Source organism: Crotalus tigris, unplaced genomic scaffold (genome assembly GCF_016545835.1).
Source record: "Crotalus tigris isolate CLP2741 ecotype Arizona unplaced genomic scaffold, ASM1654583v1 scf7180000018548.2558034, whole genome shotgun sequence".
NCBI classification, from domain to species: domain Eukaryota; kingdom Metazoa; phylum Chordata; class Lepidosauria; order Squamata; family Viperidae; genus Crotalus; species Crotalus tigris.
Window position 1 is genome coordinate 1,241,290 of NW_024097071.1, and position 17,486 is coordinate 1,258,775.

Here is a 17,486-nt window from a genome sequence, read left to right on the forward strand (position 1 = left end):
CAAAGCCAAACTTGCCTGTTATTCCAGTTATCTTTTGGCTTCCTACCTTAGCATTCCAATCCCCCATGATGATAAGGACATCATTTTTTGGTGCTGTAGGGCTTCATAGAATCAGTCAATTTCATCCTCTTCAGCACCAGTGGTTGGGGCATAGACTTGGACTACTGTGATATTGAATGGTTTGCTTGGATTCGCACTGAGATCATTCTGTCGTTTTGGGGATTGTATCCCAGTATTGCTTTTTCTACTCTTTTACTGACTATGAAGGCTACTCCATTTCTTCTGAGGGATTCTTGCCAGCAGTAGTATACCTGATGGTCCTCTAGTCCTCTAGTATACCTGATGGTCCTCACCCATTCCTGTCCATTTTAGTTCACTGATTCCTAAGATGTCGATGTTCAGTCTTGTCATCTCTTGTTGACCACATCCAGCTTGCCTTGATTCATGGATCTTACATTCCAGGTTCCTATGGAGAAAAATCTTTACAGCATCGGACTTTCCTTTCACCACCAGATGCATCCACAGCTGTGCGTCCTTTCGGCTTTGGCCCAGTCACTTCACTCTTTCTGGTGCTAGTAGTACTAGTCCTCTACTCTTCCCCAGTAGCATATTGGACACCTTCCAACCTGAGGGGCTCATCTTCCAGCGTCATATCTTTTTGCCTTTTGGTACTGTCCATGGGGTTTTCATGGCAAAGATACTGGAGTGGGTTGCCATTTCCTTCTTCAGTGGATCACATTTTGTCCTCTGCTATGACCTGTCCATCTTAGGTGGTCCTGCACAGCATAGCTCATAGCTTCATTGAGTTACGCGAGCTCCTTCACCACGACAAGGCAGTAATCCATGAAGGAGCTATAGATTTATATGAGTGTTCTAAAAGAAATTTGATTAATCTAAATTTTACAAAGGATACTCTACATAAATAAAAATTAAATTTTTACTATGTAAAGTTTTCTGATCTAATTAGGTTCTAAAAAGGTATTAATATGCAGAGCTAATTGCAAAGACATGATTTTTAAAATTTTAACTCTGTTCTATAAAATTGTAATAATTTCAGCATTGACTGAATTTTCATTGTAAGTTGTAAACTTAATTCTAAATTCATTCTAAAAATGTTTGGGTAATAAAGTGTGGATGTCTATAAGTTTAATGCTGACCAAAATGCTTTATAGCTAGCATTCTGTTTCCAGCATTCTTTAATGAAAAGGGAAATGATCTGAAAAGAATCCAGAATATGCTTTGGAAAATTTATGAAAAAAATATGAAGGTGGTGTCCATTTGCTATTGCTTTTTCTCCTCTGGATACCTAGCAGTACACTTGATAATTCAGTTGCTGAATGATGGTGCATATATTCATGAATATGGGCATATAGGGTCCCTATGGGACACTAAGTTCCCTTAGTTCTACCAAGTTCCCCAAATGATAAGATCTTTATGATATAACACTAGATTAGAAAAGCCAATGTGTTGAAATTGAACTGGCCCAACAAATATGAGACCTCTCTGCTCAATCTTGTCCTCCATTTTTTTTTTGTTCTGCATAATTGTTCTCCTGCATAGGATCTACTGAAGTAGCTATCATCTCATATTATTGTAGTGAATTTCGTAAATGATTTATGCAGCTTTTCCTTTCCAATGGAAATTCTGACATCCAAAGAGGAAAAGACATTTCTACTTCTAATAACCATATTCAGTTTCTTAGCTAAGTTGAGCATGTAATGTTCATACAGAACATTTGAAAATACAATAATCCTTAAGCCCTATGAAAAATTTCATCTCAGTTTTCTTAATAGTACTTCACTTAAAGCAATGAGGTAATATTTTTAAAGCTTAAAACCTATTCTTAATATAGGGAGACCATTACCAGTTTTACAGTTCTATTTTTATTTAAATTAAATCTTAATTGAGCAGAATTCCATATCACCTCTGCAAGGAACAGAGAAGTTCTTTCATTGTGTTCCTAAAGCAGCTTTTTCAGTCTAGCTATGCAACCTAGATATAGCTGCCAATAAACATACAGTATAAAAATATATCTTTATATACAATATAAAAATATATCTTTAATTCCAATATACCTAGAAAGAATTTCTGATATCAGTTGTTTGGGGGCATGTCCATACTGTTCCTAGCCTGTTCAGCTTTATTCTAGATCAGCTGATGAATATCCTGGAGAAGCTGAGATCCTTTGACATGCAAGGTGTTTATCTGGATTGCAGGCTACAATTGGACAATTGCTATGCTGCTGAGGACTCCTAATTGTTTGTACCAGAAAAGCAATTGCCAATCATTTTCCATACTTAGAATGCTAAACTGAATATATATATACCTCCACTCCTTTTTAGTGACTGCATTTTGTTCCAACCACCATGTCCTTAATCAAAATGGATGCTAAGTGAACATGTGACAGAGAGAGGGAGAGAGAGACTCCAGCATGTATTGTTTAGATACACAAAATTTAGTTGCAAATGTACACGGTGTTGAAAAATGAATTTTGTTATATCATTTATTACCTCATCATATTTGTGATCACAGTCACATGAATGAGACAGTTTTTTAATGAGAAGTGGCTGCATATATACAGTGTGCATATGCATACATGCACACAAGCTCACACGTATGTACAGATAGAATAATCAACACTGAAATAAAAAAAATATATTGTCACATTGTAGATCTCTAACTCCAGTAGTTTCAGAACTATTACTAGTAATAATGCAAGAGACACAACTTGTATGAGATATAGATGGTTGCTGGTTCATAACAGAAATGTTTTTTTCCTGAGTGATTTTTCCAGTGGATTTTATTTTTGTTTTTAATAAATGTACCAGTGCACAGTTTCATCATCTTTCAGCTATAACTCCAGAATGCATCCAAGGCAACAAACGTTTACCCACTTGATAGGATGATCCTGTCTCTGCAAGGCAGTTAATCGAAATTAAGTGTTGGCCTAGAATAAATTAAAGCACAATGAGCAAACCAGACAGCAATGTTTGAGTTGAAAGATGCAGGCAATAAGGCTTTGAAAGGGGAGCAAGAAGACATACCTAGAGGTTGCATTGGGAGGGGGAAGGAATATAAAACAATGTCCTTGATTTTTGCCCTCAACATGGTTGCTGGCCATGGTCATCGGGCAAGGTGGCAGTATAATAAGCCCCTACTATGTTGCTTTTTGCGCTTGAGTTAACTTCAGCCCATAACTTCAGTTGTGTGACTTTGTCTTTAGCACACAAAAAATTACACCCAATGTAATCTGAATTAGTAGCATTGTCCCATGAATCTCTTACATCACATTCATAATGGAGGATGCACAAGCCATTCTAACCAATACAATCTCATAGTCACATCACAGATACAGAAAATATAAAAACTGGTATGGAAAACATATACTAAATGCCTCAGTATCATACTATTGTGCATGAACGTAATCTTTTCAAAACTGCATCCCTAGCATCAATGTCACCTGATCATGTATTGCATGTATAACTATAACAGTTTTATATTCCCCCTATTTAAAGCATTTTATTATCAATATAAAAGCGTAGCATTTTATTTCATTTCAGGTTCCATGATTCATTGAACAAAAAATGCTTCAAGGTGTATGACTTAATTGGAAAAAAGAAAATAATGAACATACATGCTTGTATACGCACATACAGAGAAAGTGTGAGAAAAAGATTAAGAATGTTTTTAAAATGATTCTGATTGTTAATCTCTTTTTAGTTTCTTCTTCCACCTCTTACAGGATTCTGTCTTCAATCTCCTTTCCTTCCTTGCTAGTTCATACTGTAACTGACGATGGGTTTTCTTCTCGACTGGCTTCATTTTTGCTGTTCTTCCAGGAGAAAATTCTATTACCTGCATAGGCGCTACAAGTTCCTGAAGAAGTTAGTGGGTTTTGTTTTATTTATTGGGAGTTCAGTTTAATCAAAAAGTTAAATCACAGAAGAAAAATCTAAACTTTTATGGTTTCTATAAAAGCAGTAATTACAAAGATACTTTTTAATTGAGCTCTTCCAGGCATTATCACTTATTCCTCAAATATGATGATAATATTTGTATACCACTTCATTAACTTAAAGGTCTATAACAAGGCTATGAAGGCTTTCCAGCTGCTGTATAATCTCAGGTAAGGGATGGATTCTTTATGAAGTGATAGGAAGGGGTTATATTTATGCTCCTGCAGGCATTAAAGTGACTTTCTGGTGTCAAATCCAAAGTAATTGCACCAATCAAATGGCAATTCCCCTGGGTGTATTCCTTTGAAGAGAAATGGTATATGACATTCATGAAACCCCATCCTAACTTCGAACAGTTGCTAAGTAAATGGTCATAAGGCAAGGACTATCTGTACTTTTTGTATCCTGCTTTTTTCAAAATCCAACTTCCACTTTGATGGCATATCGCAAGGAATACAATTGCTTGCGCTGCTCAGATCTTTGTAGGTAGAGAGTGATTTCAGGTGTTATTAACTTTTTCTTCCACTTGGTTCCTAAGATAAAATGGAGCGATTGTATCTGCTTTTCACTTTTAGCAAAAAAAAAACCTCCCGCTATGCATCTTAAATTTGTTGTTTTGTTCCTTCCCCTAAGAAGCCAAAGTTTTATGATTAAAAGCATAATAGATAAAAGCAGTATAAAATTTTGAAAGAAACAAATAATGTGTTAAAGAATTGTACCTTGGAGAGTCACTGAATATATTATCAGCCCAAACAAGATACAGATTTGTTTGTAAAGTAAATTATGATGGATGTAAATATATTTCAGAGTATCTCCAAATAATAATATGAAATATCCTACAAAACAATGATAAGTAAGAATATAGATAGGACATTTCAGCTAGGAATAGATATTCAGACAATCACAAGTATGTTCTAGATTTTTGTTTTGTTTTGACCTTTCACTAGACCAGTGGTTCTCAACCTGTGGGTCGGGATCCCATTTGGGGTCGAACGACCATTTCACGGGGTCGCCAAACAACGCAGTCCGCCATTTTTTCCCCCTTTTCCTTAGCTGTGCTACTCCCTTTTATTCTATTGGCTTTTGAAAGCCAATAGAATAGACTCTCTTGAATAGAGTCTAATTCTATTGGCTTTCCAAAGCCAATAGGAATTGTCCAGGCTGTCTCTGCCCTGCTGAGCCCACCAAAAGTTCCATTCTGCAAACGGTGCTTCACCAGTTGAGTAGTCCTCGACTTACGACCGGTTGGGGGTCGCGGCATTAAAAAGGTTGAGAACCACTGCACTAGACCATAATGCCACTGATGTTAAGAAATGAGGCTCTTACATTCAGAGACCGGGTACACAGTCAAGTTTTTAAAACCTTACAGAAGGTCAACAGGGCTGGAGAATATTTGACTGAGCAAGGTCTACCAAAGAAAAGGCCCATCTTCTGATCCCTGTCAGCCAACACTCAGGTGGGATCTTCTGGACCAAATTGAATAGGTAGATACTCTTGAAAAAAGATGGTCTTTCGGGTAACCTGATCCCAAGCCATGTAGGTCATGTTGCCTAGATATGCTATTTGTACACTTGCAAACCTGATTGAATAATACATTATATATTAACTGACTAGTCTCCTGATAACTGTTGTGCTTTTATTAAAAAACAAACTCAGAGTTTTGGGATTGGGTATGGAAAACCAGTGCACATGACACATTCTGACAGTTAATACATTTTGCAGCATACTCAAATAAGCATTAAAGTCTCTTTGAAGTAAATAAAACTCAGCACTTGGTTTCTATATTGATACATCCAGGAAGTTTTCTTGGTAGTGATTGGGAATTGTTTTCTTCCACATTTTTTTTCCTTCCTAGACTAGCCTATTATTCTCAATTTCTTATCCAAATATTTACCAGACATTGTCCTGATTAGCTTTTCATAATCACCTAGCTAGACCAAAATAAGTACTATTGAAACAAACTAAGATACCAATGTTTTTTAAAAGCTCTCTTTGTGACAAATGAGTAGGTAGAAAATGGCAGCAAAACCATTTCTGTAAAGTTCTGCTGCCAGAATCTTTTATAATGAGTCTAGGAAGTTTTTATTTTATTTTATGTAGTTTTTCAGATAAGATTAATTTTTTAATCAAAGAGTTAAACCTTTTGAAAATTAAATTGTTAAAAAATGGTCTATATTGAAATTTTGTGCTAAGATTATTTTGTCCTGAGATTATTGCCAAAGCATCTTTTCTTATTTGCTACAATCTTTAAAGCTCTGACTAGCTTTTTGAACTAAGACATTTAAAAGGAAGAGAAATCTAAATACTTCATTCCTTTGCTTTTCCATCTCAAAATCTTTGTCAAAGCAAAGATGTGATTATAAGAGATGTATCTGAAGAATCCTCTATTTTATCTATTGTGAAGCAAGCCAATCTCACTGTATACATGTTATACTCTGATAATAAAGGTTCATTCATTCATTCAATACACACACACACACACACACACACACACACATACACACATATTGTATACACATATAAGTATAGGCTGTTTAGTCATGGCAGAGTTAATTGTGATTAATGTCTGGAAAATTATTACATTTAATATCCTCTGTATCCATAAAAATGTTTATGTATAGAAAATGCTTATTTCCATTTAAATATATTGGTATTGTTAAGTTTGCCTTCCCTTTCGTCTCTTGCAGAATTGAGAAAGAATTAAGCAGGTTTCGAGGATGGTTACCTAGAAAGCCAATGAGTCTGGACAAGGAAAGGCTGCCAGATTTGGAAGAAAATAACTGCTACACAGCTCCATTTAGTCAACAAAGGATTCATCAGTGAGTTTTATAAAAAGGCAAATGTGAAAAGGGAAATATTTATATTTAAGTGAAAATGGAGCCTTGTACTGCTTGATAATTTTTCAAATGCTGAATTCTGAATCCTCCTTAACATACTAAAAAATTCCACATCCTGTACCCTCTAAGTATTTGCTGGGTGCATACTAGCTAAATAAAAACACCAGGTTAGCAATATATTTGGTTATGTTTGTTTCATTACACGTTAATCCAGCTTCTCCATATAAAATAATACCCTATGACCTTTGAATATGTCTGGCTGGGAGAGACTTTTGAGCTGTATTCAGGGAGGTTGGACATTCTGAACATTGTGGATTATAATCTTGCCTGACTGAAAATTTTTGGATGCCTGAGACAAAGGATCACTATAAAATAATTGTTTTTGGGACTGGACCTGTACTCTGGAATCTATTGGATTATAAAGGCTACATATAAAGACCAGAAAACTAGAGGAAACTTTGTTCTACTTTTACTGAGACTGGTGATACCAGAGGAACTCCAGGAATGATGCCTCAAGAAAAAACAAACATCTTTCAGAAGGAAATATACTCTACGCTACAACTAATTCACCAAACAATTGTTGCATACAAAGAGGACATAAAAATGAACCATAATGAGACTAAAAATAATTTAGATAATATAAATGAGCAAATCTCCAAATTAAATCTATAACTACTGTAGAAAGTTCCCAGAAAACGACTACAAAATAGAAACAAAGAAATCAGAACTCAGAAGATGAAGCAGAGGAAATGGACCTAGAGATAGAAGAGATAAAAGAAGGGAAATATAAACTACCATATACGAATAAAATACTGCAAGACCTACACATAACAATGAAAATGCAAAAGACCCTTTACCCCTTAAGACTGCAAAATACACCTGATGACAAAGAAGAAGATGTTTAAAAAATGGAACATAGAGCTGTCAGGGGAAATGTTACAACTTGGGAGAAAAAATAAAAAGAGAAATGGAGGGAGAAGAAAAGTGGGAGTTGCTTAAGGAATATAAATGGGTGGAATTCCCCCCTCAAAAAATACTCTACCTAAATTATCTTCCTCATGCAAAGCAACTTTCACAAAAATAGAAAATTCCTGTGCGATTTAATTGCCCTAGCTTGGAAAGCTGTTTGGCAAAGAAAGAAAGCGAGAGTTAGATTTGAAAAATAGAAGATTTGACTTATTAGATGGAGCATTATATGTTTAAATACTTGTTTGAATATGATTAAAAGAACGGATGGCCCTTAGATATAATTAGATTTTTATAATGAAAAATATGATTTAGAATTAAAATAGTATTTTTTTCTTTTTTGATATGGGAAATATTAAAATAAGAGGAGGATTGATATGAGTAAAAGTTTTAGCGATATAAATGTAATTAATATGGAGAAAATCATAACTGACAAAGATACTTCAAATATTGATGGGACATCAAACTTTAACAAGAGCACGAAAAACAGGATATTGATTTATGAATTGATATTATTATTTGTATAATATTAGTAAAATATGATGAAGATGTATATATCTAACTTGTATACATCAATAGTACCAAGAATTGTAACTGTGTAATGAGGGGAAAATGGAAAAAGTATGGGGAAGAAAGGAGGATCAAGAAAAAAATATTGGATTGTGCAGTACTGAATAGATTTACATTGAAGAAATTAATGTTAAATATGTGAACCCAGATAACATGTTTTTTTATTAAGCACTAAAGATTGTAATTCTTAAAAATTAATAAAACATTTTTTAAAAAAATTAATAGAATATATCCTATGCAGCATATAACATTAATATATCAATTATGAAGTAAAGATCAAAATAACAAAATAAAAAGCTGAGATAGCTGATCTACTTAAATGCTTACAATCAACTGCATATAGTTCATAATTCTAATTTGTATTTTACAAAGCATCTTATATAAAAAATTAACAGCGATAACAAATGCATTTATGGATTTCCATTACAACTATGAAAGAAACAAATAGCTTTCTGACATAAAGAGGTCCTTAACTGATCAAGATATATATATCTTATTCCATTTTGTAGACACATTACTTTTCTATGTCCTCTAAAAAATAAAAAGTTGGAGAATCAGTACAGTACAGTAGTTAGGATTTTAGTTTAGGCCTATAGAGATTAAGGATCACATTCACTATCAGCCTCAAAAACTCACATTTGCCCAGAGATGGTATCATTATTAGTTTACCAATATTAATTAATTAATTAATTTTTATTTTACGGTCACAGACCAAAATGCAAGTGCAACAAAAGAAAACACAAGAAAAATATAATCACAAACAATTAACACCAGAAGCCTTGGCTAAAGGGAATTACAACGTTCTCCTCTAATAGTTACAGCTCTTAAAAGAAATTTAGAAACCTGAGAAGTAATATAGGAGGAGCCATCCCCTAGACAATTTAAAACCAAATTACTAACATTAGAACCAGAGGGATCAATTCCAAGGAAAGGCAATAATTTAATTCTGGCTGTATTATACATAGGGCAGTATAATAAGACATGCTCCACAATTTCAACTTCAGCCCTATCACAGGGGCATAGTCGCTCACTAAACGGGAGCCTCTTGAATCGCCCGTCGAATAGTGCTAAGGACAAGACATTGAAACGGGCTAGGGAAAAGACTCTTCTATACTTGGGGATGGTTAGAGTATAGAAATAAGAGGCCATCCTCAATCCATAATTATTAGAATGGCTAAAGATCAAAGGGGAGTAGGTTTTGTTGACCCTGGCTCTTAAGTATTGCAAATCTATGTCCACAAGCCATTGGACTACCCTAAACTGGGCATCCTTGAGACCATAATCTCCCAGAGCATCCCCCATAAAACTTAGCAAGTAGAGTTTCTTTGTCAGCTCCCTCTCCCAATGAGAAGTATGAGAGTCAGCAAACACCAGGGAGAGGTAGCTACCAGGGGCTGAGTTTACCAATATTTAGGGTGTAGATAAACAAAAAAAGAAAAAAATAGTGCTTGAATTAATTGTGGCAAATAAATATTATCTGAAAGAAAAAAGATATTTTAATATGAAAATAAATGTTGAAGTCTTATCTTTAGAAATGTCATGTTGAATTCTACAATGACCGTTACCACCACAATAGGAGAAGAAAATGGAAATTTAGTTAAGCATTTTTTTGGTCCACACAGTACATGGATAATATTTTTAAAACGGGCTATTTTTATTTGATATAATGCTGTACATCTTAGTGTTCTGAAAGAATTACTGCAAAGCAAAGCAGGCTCAACTTATCTTGGCATGTCTTCCAGTAGATAAAAATATGTTGCCTAAATTTTATTACAGGAAATCATTACATTTGATTCAAATCTGTGATTTTTAATCTAAAATATTTCCAATCTAGATAAATCAAATTTAATCTGCTGACTTAATTGCCAGCTGCAAAGTTATTCTTTATCTGATAGTGTGCTGCACATCCTTTATCCTGCTCTATGTCACATCAAGAGCACTTTCAGATATCTAAACAACCACTTCTATTGATTTCTTACTCCACCATATAACAAATAAAAATATAGTATTTCTAGTATTCAATATTATTAAAAAGAAATGTGTCCAAAAAAGTGAATAAAATGAAATTCTGTAACCCCGTTACATTATCCGGTTTGCCTCCTATAATTCTGAGTAGGTTTCATTTATCTTGTGCTAGGCATTTCAGTTGTTTCCCTGTCTTGCAGGTGCATTTGGTTATATACTAACTGGTGTGAGGGTTCCTTGACTCTGAAATGTTTCTAATCAGAGCATTTCAGATTTGAAGGCAAAAAGGTATTTCGGTGTGTGTAGGATACAATTCCTTAAAGCAACCGCAGCTTTTCCTATATTTTGGGACACCTTTTTGCCTTTGTATTCTAAGCATTGCATAATCTTAATGTTGACTTGTCATATCTGGTAAGGAATCACATACTTTTTCACTCAAGTTTGGTATTGATTTAAGATTCAGTGGCCAATTTGGTTAACATAGAATTGGCAAGGGAACTCATCGTTTGCTTCATCCACAAATAAATTGGTATGATCCTTTCATTTTATAACGAATATCACTGAAGCTGATTTACCTCTTTATGACTATATATCCTACAAACTCTAATAAGCAACAGTTTTTATTTACAATATTTTTAAAAATAATGCAGTTGATTAGGACTTTTATAGAAGATACATTTATTTACTGTATATTTTTTATATTTTATTGTTGGTATGTCAGAAATATTAGTGAAATCTTTTCAGTTGTCAGAAACAATAATTGCATTTCCTTGCTTGTATTTTCAAAACAGCTTTATCATTCACAATAAGGACACATTTTTTAACAATGCTACAAGAAGTAGAATTGTTCACCATATTTTACAAAGGGTGAAATATGAAGAAGGAAAAAATAAAGTCGGTAAGTGTAGGATTTCTGCAACTCTTACTTTATTTCAACCTTTGCTATTACACAGAATAGAGTTAAGAGAAGCTGCAGTACAGAGAGTCCTCGACTTACAACAGTTCATTTAGTGACTGTTCAAAGTTACAACAATACTGAAAAAAGTGACTTATGACCATTTTTCACAGTTACAACCTTTGTAGCATCCCCGTGATCATGTGATCAAAATCCAGTTCATATTTATGACCATTGCTGTGTCTCAAGGTCATGTGATCTCCTTTTGCGACCATCTGACAAGCAAAGTCAATGGGGAAGCCAAATTCATTTAACAACCGGGTTACTAACTTATCAACTGCAGTGATTCTCTTAACAACCGTGGCCAGAACGGCCATAAAATTGGGCAAAACTCACTTAACAAATGTCTTTATTTAACAACAGAAATTTGGGGTCAGTTGTGGTCATAGGTTGAGGACTACCGATACTAGTATATTTCTTGGTACAATTATTAGCTACCAAAATTGTTCCTTTTTGTATCTTTTAATTCAATAATAACTTTTGGAAAAATACTAAAGTGTGTGTAGTATTTGTAACTTGTATCTTCTCATATTTACACCTACTGCCCGCTCTTTGAATACAGTCATATTAAATTGATTGATTGATTCATTTAAGCACCTCTAGATTAACGCTGAATATAATATATTATATACTGTATACATTCCAGCCTTTTCTGTTATATATTAAATATTTCTATTTCTAGGTCTCAATCGGTTGCTTACTAATGGTTCCTATGAAGCTGCATTTCCTCTTCATGAGGTATTCCTTCTATTTTATTTTTTTTAATCCAATTACTTCCCACCATTATTGTTGGTCCATTAATCCTGATTTTCACTATATTAAGGGGAGAATCCATCTAGGTTCTCTCATTTGGACAAATGAAACAAAATGGAATTTCAGATTCTTTTTTAGAAAGATATGTCTTTGAATTCACAACAAATAATGATCAAAAAAGTCAAATAGAATAATTTAAAGGTTTTGATGTATAAATTCATATTTAAGAAAATATGTCTGAAGATGGGGTTCAGCTTTTTAAGTCAAAAACAATGAATGATAGAATGAAAGGACATAAATTCAGGACCATCGGTGGAAAGTTCAGGGGAGTGTGTTACATGTTCCTTTTGTTCCCACAGGAACGCAAACCTTTGTAATCAAATCATGAATTTACCAATATATATTCTTCAAGTGCTTTTTCTTCTGATGAAATTAAAGACATCTCAATAAGTTATTCTAATACTTGCCTAACTGACATTACAGAAGAAATAACTCCTGCAAGTACAAGATTTATAATCAATAATAACAACAATCAACAACTCAATATACAACCATTCCCAATCGTCGTATCTTCTACATTTGTGTAGAATAAGTGTAACTTTGCATATGCAAGACAGCTGTTCTGTGTGAACCTAGCTTAATTTTGTATACAGATAGTCCTCAACATACAGTAGTTCATTTTGTGACCAAAGTTACAACAGCACTGAAAAAAGTGACCTATGACCATTTTTCACACTTACAACCGTTGCAGCATCCCTATGGTCACATCATCAAAATTCAGAAGTTTGTCAACTGACTCATAATTGTGACAGTTGCAGTGTCCCAGGGTCATGTGATCATCTTTTGTGATTTTCTGACAAGCAAAGTCAATGAGATTCAGATTCACTTAACAACCATGTTAATAACTTAACAACTGCAGTGATTCACTTAACAACTGTGGCAAGAAATGTCATAAAGTGGGTCAAAATTCACTTAACAAATGTCTCAAATTTTGGGCTCAATTATAATCATAAGTCAAAGACTACCTGTAATTGTTGGACAAAATTACATGGTTTAAAACAAATGAAAGTTCGGAAGAAGGTTTCTACACATATGTAATGAGTAGTATTTTCTCTTTTTGATTAACTTTATAATATGTATAACTTTACTACAAAATATCAAATTCAGTCTTTCATTTTTAACACTGCACTTATTTTATACTGAATTAAGACCTCCATTCTTAAAAAATAAACTTTAAAAATTGTGGTTGCTTCTTTGAAATATGGGGTCTACTCAGATATATGAGCCATTGTATTCAGTAGGACTTATTCTCAGAAAATTTTATATAGATTTATAACTTCCTTCTTAACTTCCTAAGATAGAATAGAGTACCAGCTAATCATAATTTGAATGGTAACAGAACTTCGGTGATAAATAATGCTAAATCTATATTTATGAATTTAATGCTCTAAAATATTATTATTCATTGATATTTATAAATATCTATTAACTAATTCTTTATTTATTTACTTGTATTTTAGGGTAGTTACAAAAGTAAAAATTCCATAAGAAGTCATGGGGCAGAAAACCACAGGCATCTGCTTTATAAATGTTGGGCCTCATGGGGAGCTTGGTATAAATACCAACCTTTGGATCTTATACGGTAAATTTTCTTTAAAAAATCATTTGTATTAGAAATGTATAGGTAACCTAAAATACTGAAATATATTTTGTGGTTTGATTTGAGGCAATTGGTTTGTTGCCTCATTTGAGTTTTGATATTCACAATATGTATCTGAAATTCTCAAGAACTCTTGTGAGTGCCAGGAGACTAATCTGCCCTGTTACCTTTTCATTGATGAGGTTTACCAGATCATACTTAAGTTGCATTGTTGTGAAAAATATGTCTATTGCTGCTTTCTCTGGGAAAGAAACAAGTGTTATATCTGCATATTGACATCATATCAAAGATGATGTAATATATCATTACACATTTTTCTGATTTATCAAAGTGATAGTTAACTTGGTAAACTCCCTTTTTGGAAGGCTTCCTCTGACAGATGTTGTTCTTGCGAGAACTGTGGCACTAAGAGAGGAATATGAGAACTGATTCCTGAAAGCCTTTAGCACATATTATATTAGTGGAATGAAGAATTTCAAACAGTTTAAAGTGGGTGTACAGCAGAAGCACAGGAACCGATGCATGTTCAATTAAATATACAGAATGTATATTTATACAGAATGAATATCTTTTTCCAGCCATTTAGAGGAAGTTCTATTTCCTTTCCTTTGTACACTTATTTGCTAACTGGTTAAAGTGATCTTTGTACTGCTAGATAATTCTACCAGGGCTAACCAGGTGAAAAAACAACCTAAGGCGACTTTGCCCATGCCCACTGCATCCAGCTCTGCAGAGGGTTATTTTGAGATTCTCAAGGTTTCTACCTCTGGGATCTAGCTGAATTTCTGAAATCACAGTCATAAACTGGCAAATTCTGACAATGGCAAGTAGTAGGGTGCAGTAACACTATAAAGTCAATCTGGAGCAATACTGAGCTTCAAAGGGGCCTCTGTACCCATAGAAACCTTATCTTATATGATCAATTTTGCTATGTAAATTAGTTCTAAAGATCCTGAATGAAAAACTGAGGAGCAGTGTTGCAAAAATTCTCATGGAAATTGAAATTATCTCATGAAACTAATTTGTTCTTTGTTTTTCATATTTTTGGGCATAGACTGGCAAAATTCAGTCTCTTAAAATTAATAGCAGACATCTCTAACAAAGTTAAATGAATAAAGAGGCAGGTCTATCGATCTAATTGTGTATAAGGAGTGATCTGAATATTCTTTCACTAGTAATAATTAGTTTTTGAAACAAGTGGTAATACAATATTCAATATTGCTTGCTTATTTGCATGAATATATGCATCTGCATCAATAAAACAACAATATTTTTTTAAAACTATGGGTGAAAGAATGTGATATGTGATCTTACTCATATATGGGAAGCCCATACATTTCTCGATCATTTTATATTAAGAACCACTAATAAATTCTACTTCGGAAATGTTAATAAAATTGCTTGCTTTTGTGTTTTTGAATAGACGGTATTTTGGTGAGAAAATTGGTTTATATTTTGCCTGGCTAGGCTGGTATACAGGAATGCTCTTTCCAGCAGCCTTCATTGGACTATTTGTCTTTTTATATGGAATAGCCACACTGAACTACTGCCAAGTCAGGTGAAGTCAATATTATATATATTCCTGTGCTTATTTCCAAAACAATTATATTAATTGTTTTTTTTTAAATTGAATTACTATATCATAGCTACTTTTTATTTTGGCACAAAAGATGGTAGAGAATGTACTTATGAATAGTCTGGAGGGTGGCAGCATTGCTAAAGGTTTTGCCATTCTAAGAGATATGTTTATTTTTCTCTTGTTGATTTGTTTTAATAACCTGTACTTACCTCACTTCCTCTTTCAAACCTATTATATATTGCTGTTCTGCTCCTGCAATATGGATATTTTCACATTTTTTCTTGATATACAAATGAATCTTAAATTATTTTCAATTAGCAACCATGCAGTATTTTGCATCTGCTGACAGACCTTGCTATCCCTATATCAGAAAAATCCTATTATTTGTTTAACAGGCCATAATCTAATCCAAAACTGTACAGTAATCACTGAATCATTTGGCCACTCAAACACTGAGTTACTGCAAATGAAGGTGAATATACATGTCCCAGGATCCAACGTGGGTCAGTCACCAGGACCAGAGATTTTGTCTTCCAAGCTTTCGGACTCGGGCTGGAGCCCATCCTCAGGGAATCTCTTTCTAGAAGTTTCCTGAAGATGGGCTTCAGCATGAGTCCAAAAGCTCGGAAGACAAAACCTCTGCTCCTGGTGACGAACCCACATTGGATACTGATTTATTGATTTAACTTTATGAGTTTGATCATAGATTCCATATGTTCTCTTAAAAAAAACAGACAGCTATTTCTGTTCCAACTTTTACATAACTTAATATGATTAAGAAAATTAATCAGATTTTTTTCTATCCCTTCTCTGCTCATATCTTACTCTCTGCCTATGTCTTTTTATCCTACTTCTATCTTCCCATAGTCTCTACCATTTTCTCAGATGCTTTAATTGATTTAGTTAGTTCCTTTATCAGCCAAAATGGGGCAAATATTTCTAGAATATTCGATAAATATTCTGTAAATGGTTAATTCCTTGTTAGTTAACAATCGTAATGCATTACACAGTATAATTTGATTCATTTGTTTCATTGTCTTGATTTATTTATTCTGTATGCAAGTTTCTTTGGTAAAATAAGGGTTTTGTCCTGCTCTGACTTGTAATAATGCATATCTTTGAAACAAACTATGACCTTCCAAAGTGCCATTTGTACTGGGATGGAACACTAAAGATGATTTTATAGACTAATGTAGTCTAAATGTTCTAAATAATGAAACAGTTAACCATCCCAGGAGAATTTATTACAATAATTTCAATGAGACACACATAAAAAAATCTAAAGAATGATTGGAAAGCAAATTTAACATCGGTGCTTCTTGTCACAGCAAGAAGGCAGGAAATTTAAAGATACAGCAAGTACACATACCCAGAAAATGTTTTTTCCTTTATTCCTGTCTGCGGCATAAGGAAGCATCTCAGGGTTCACAGATGTGGAAAAAATTGTACACATGTTGAATGTAATGACCTGAACTATTGATTGATGTGTCTTTAAACTAATTTAAGCCCAAAAGAAAACATTCTATTATTATAGAAAAAGGCACCTTTTCTTTCTAACTCCACTGTTGTCTAAATAATGGGAGTTTTTTTTTTTTAAATAAAATAAATTAATTAGAACTTGGGATAGTAATCATTAGCTCTTCTCTTTTGCAGTAAAGAAATCTGCCAGGCTACAGAGATTATTATGTGCCCAATTTGTGATAAATACTGTCCCTTCATGAGGTTGTCAGATAGCTGTATTTATGCCAAGGTACAAATAAATGCTGTTTTTCTTTTTCTACTAATAGTTTTATCTATGTGTATGTATGTATGTAGGGTGTGTGTGTGTGTGTGTGTGTGTGTGTGTATGTGTCTGTCTGTCTGTATTCTAAATAATCTAAAGACATTGCATTAAAAAAAGATAGATATTTAACTCTGTGGAGTTGAATGCAGCACCTTCATAGAGCTTGCTTCTTAAGATATTAAAGTATTAAGCATACCTAGTTTTTTAAAAAGGATTTGCTGATAAATATAGTGAGTGAGGAATAAGGAGATTAACAGAAGCTTTTAATGTCTATAGCTCACTATATTATATTAAAGGTTATATAAAATTATTACTGTTTTATATTGCCTTTATTATTGAAAGTGATGAGCCTCTTGATGGGGATAGGGATTCTGTTTATACTTTTACTTGTGAGGTTTTGAAGGCAATTGGTTGAACAGGGACTAGGAGTTGTGCTGCATTTAAATAATTTGGAAAATATCT

At 33.6% G+C, this 17,486-nt stretch overlaps 1 protein-coding gene across 11 annotated transcripts in view; it reads left to right on the forward strand.

The window, feature by feature from the left end:
• The window catches only part of ANO4 (anoctamin 4), a 96,707-nt gene that overhangs the window by 50,666 nt on the left and 28,555 nt on the right, over nucleotides 1-17,486 (forward strand). For 8 of the 11 annotated variants that reach the window (XM_039354087.1, XM_039354083.1, XM_039354085.1 and 5 more), the window contains 7 exons: nucleotides 3,840-3,884; nucleotides 6,644-6,775; nucleotides 11,086-11,192; nucleotides 11,932-11,987; nucleotides 13,523-13,644; nucleotides 15,086-15,220; nucleotides 16,895-16,991. In XM_039354087.1, coding sequence (XP_039210021.1) covers nucleotides 3,840-3,884; nucleotides 6,644-6,775; nucleotides 11,086-11,192; nucleotides 11,932-11,987; nucleotides 13,523-13,644; nucleotides 15,086-15,220; nucleotides 16,895-16,991 — 694 coding nt within the window. The other 3 variants (XM_039354089.1, XM_039354088.1, XM_039354091.1) reach the window with 3 other exon arrangements.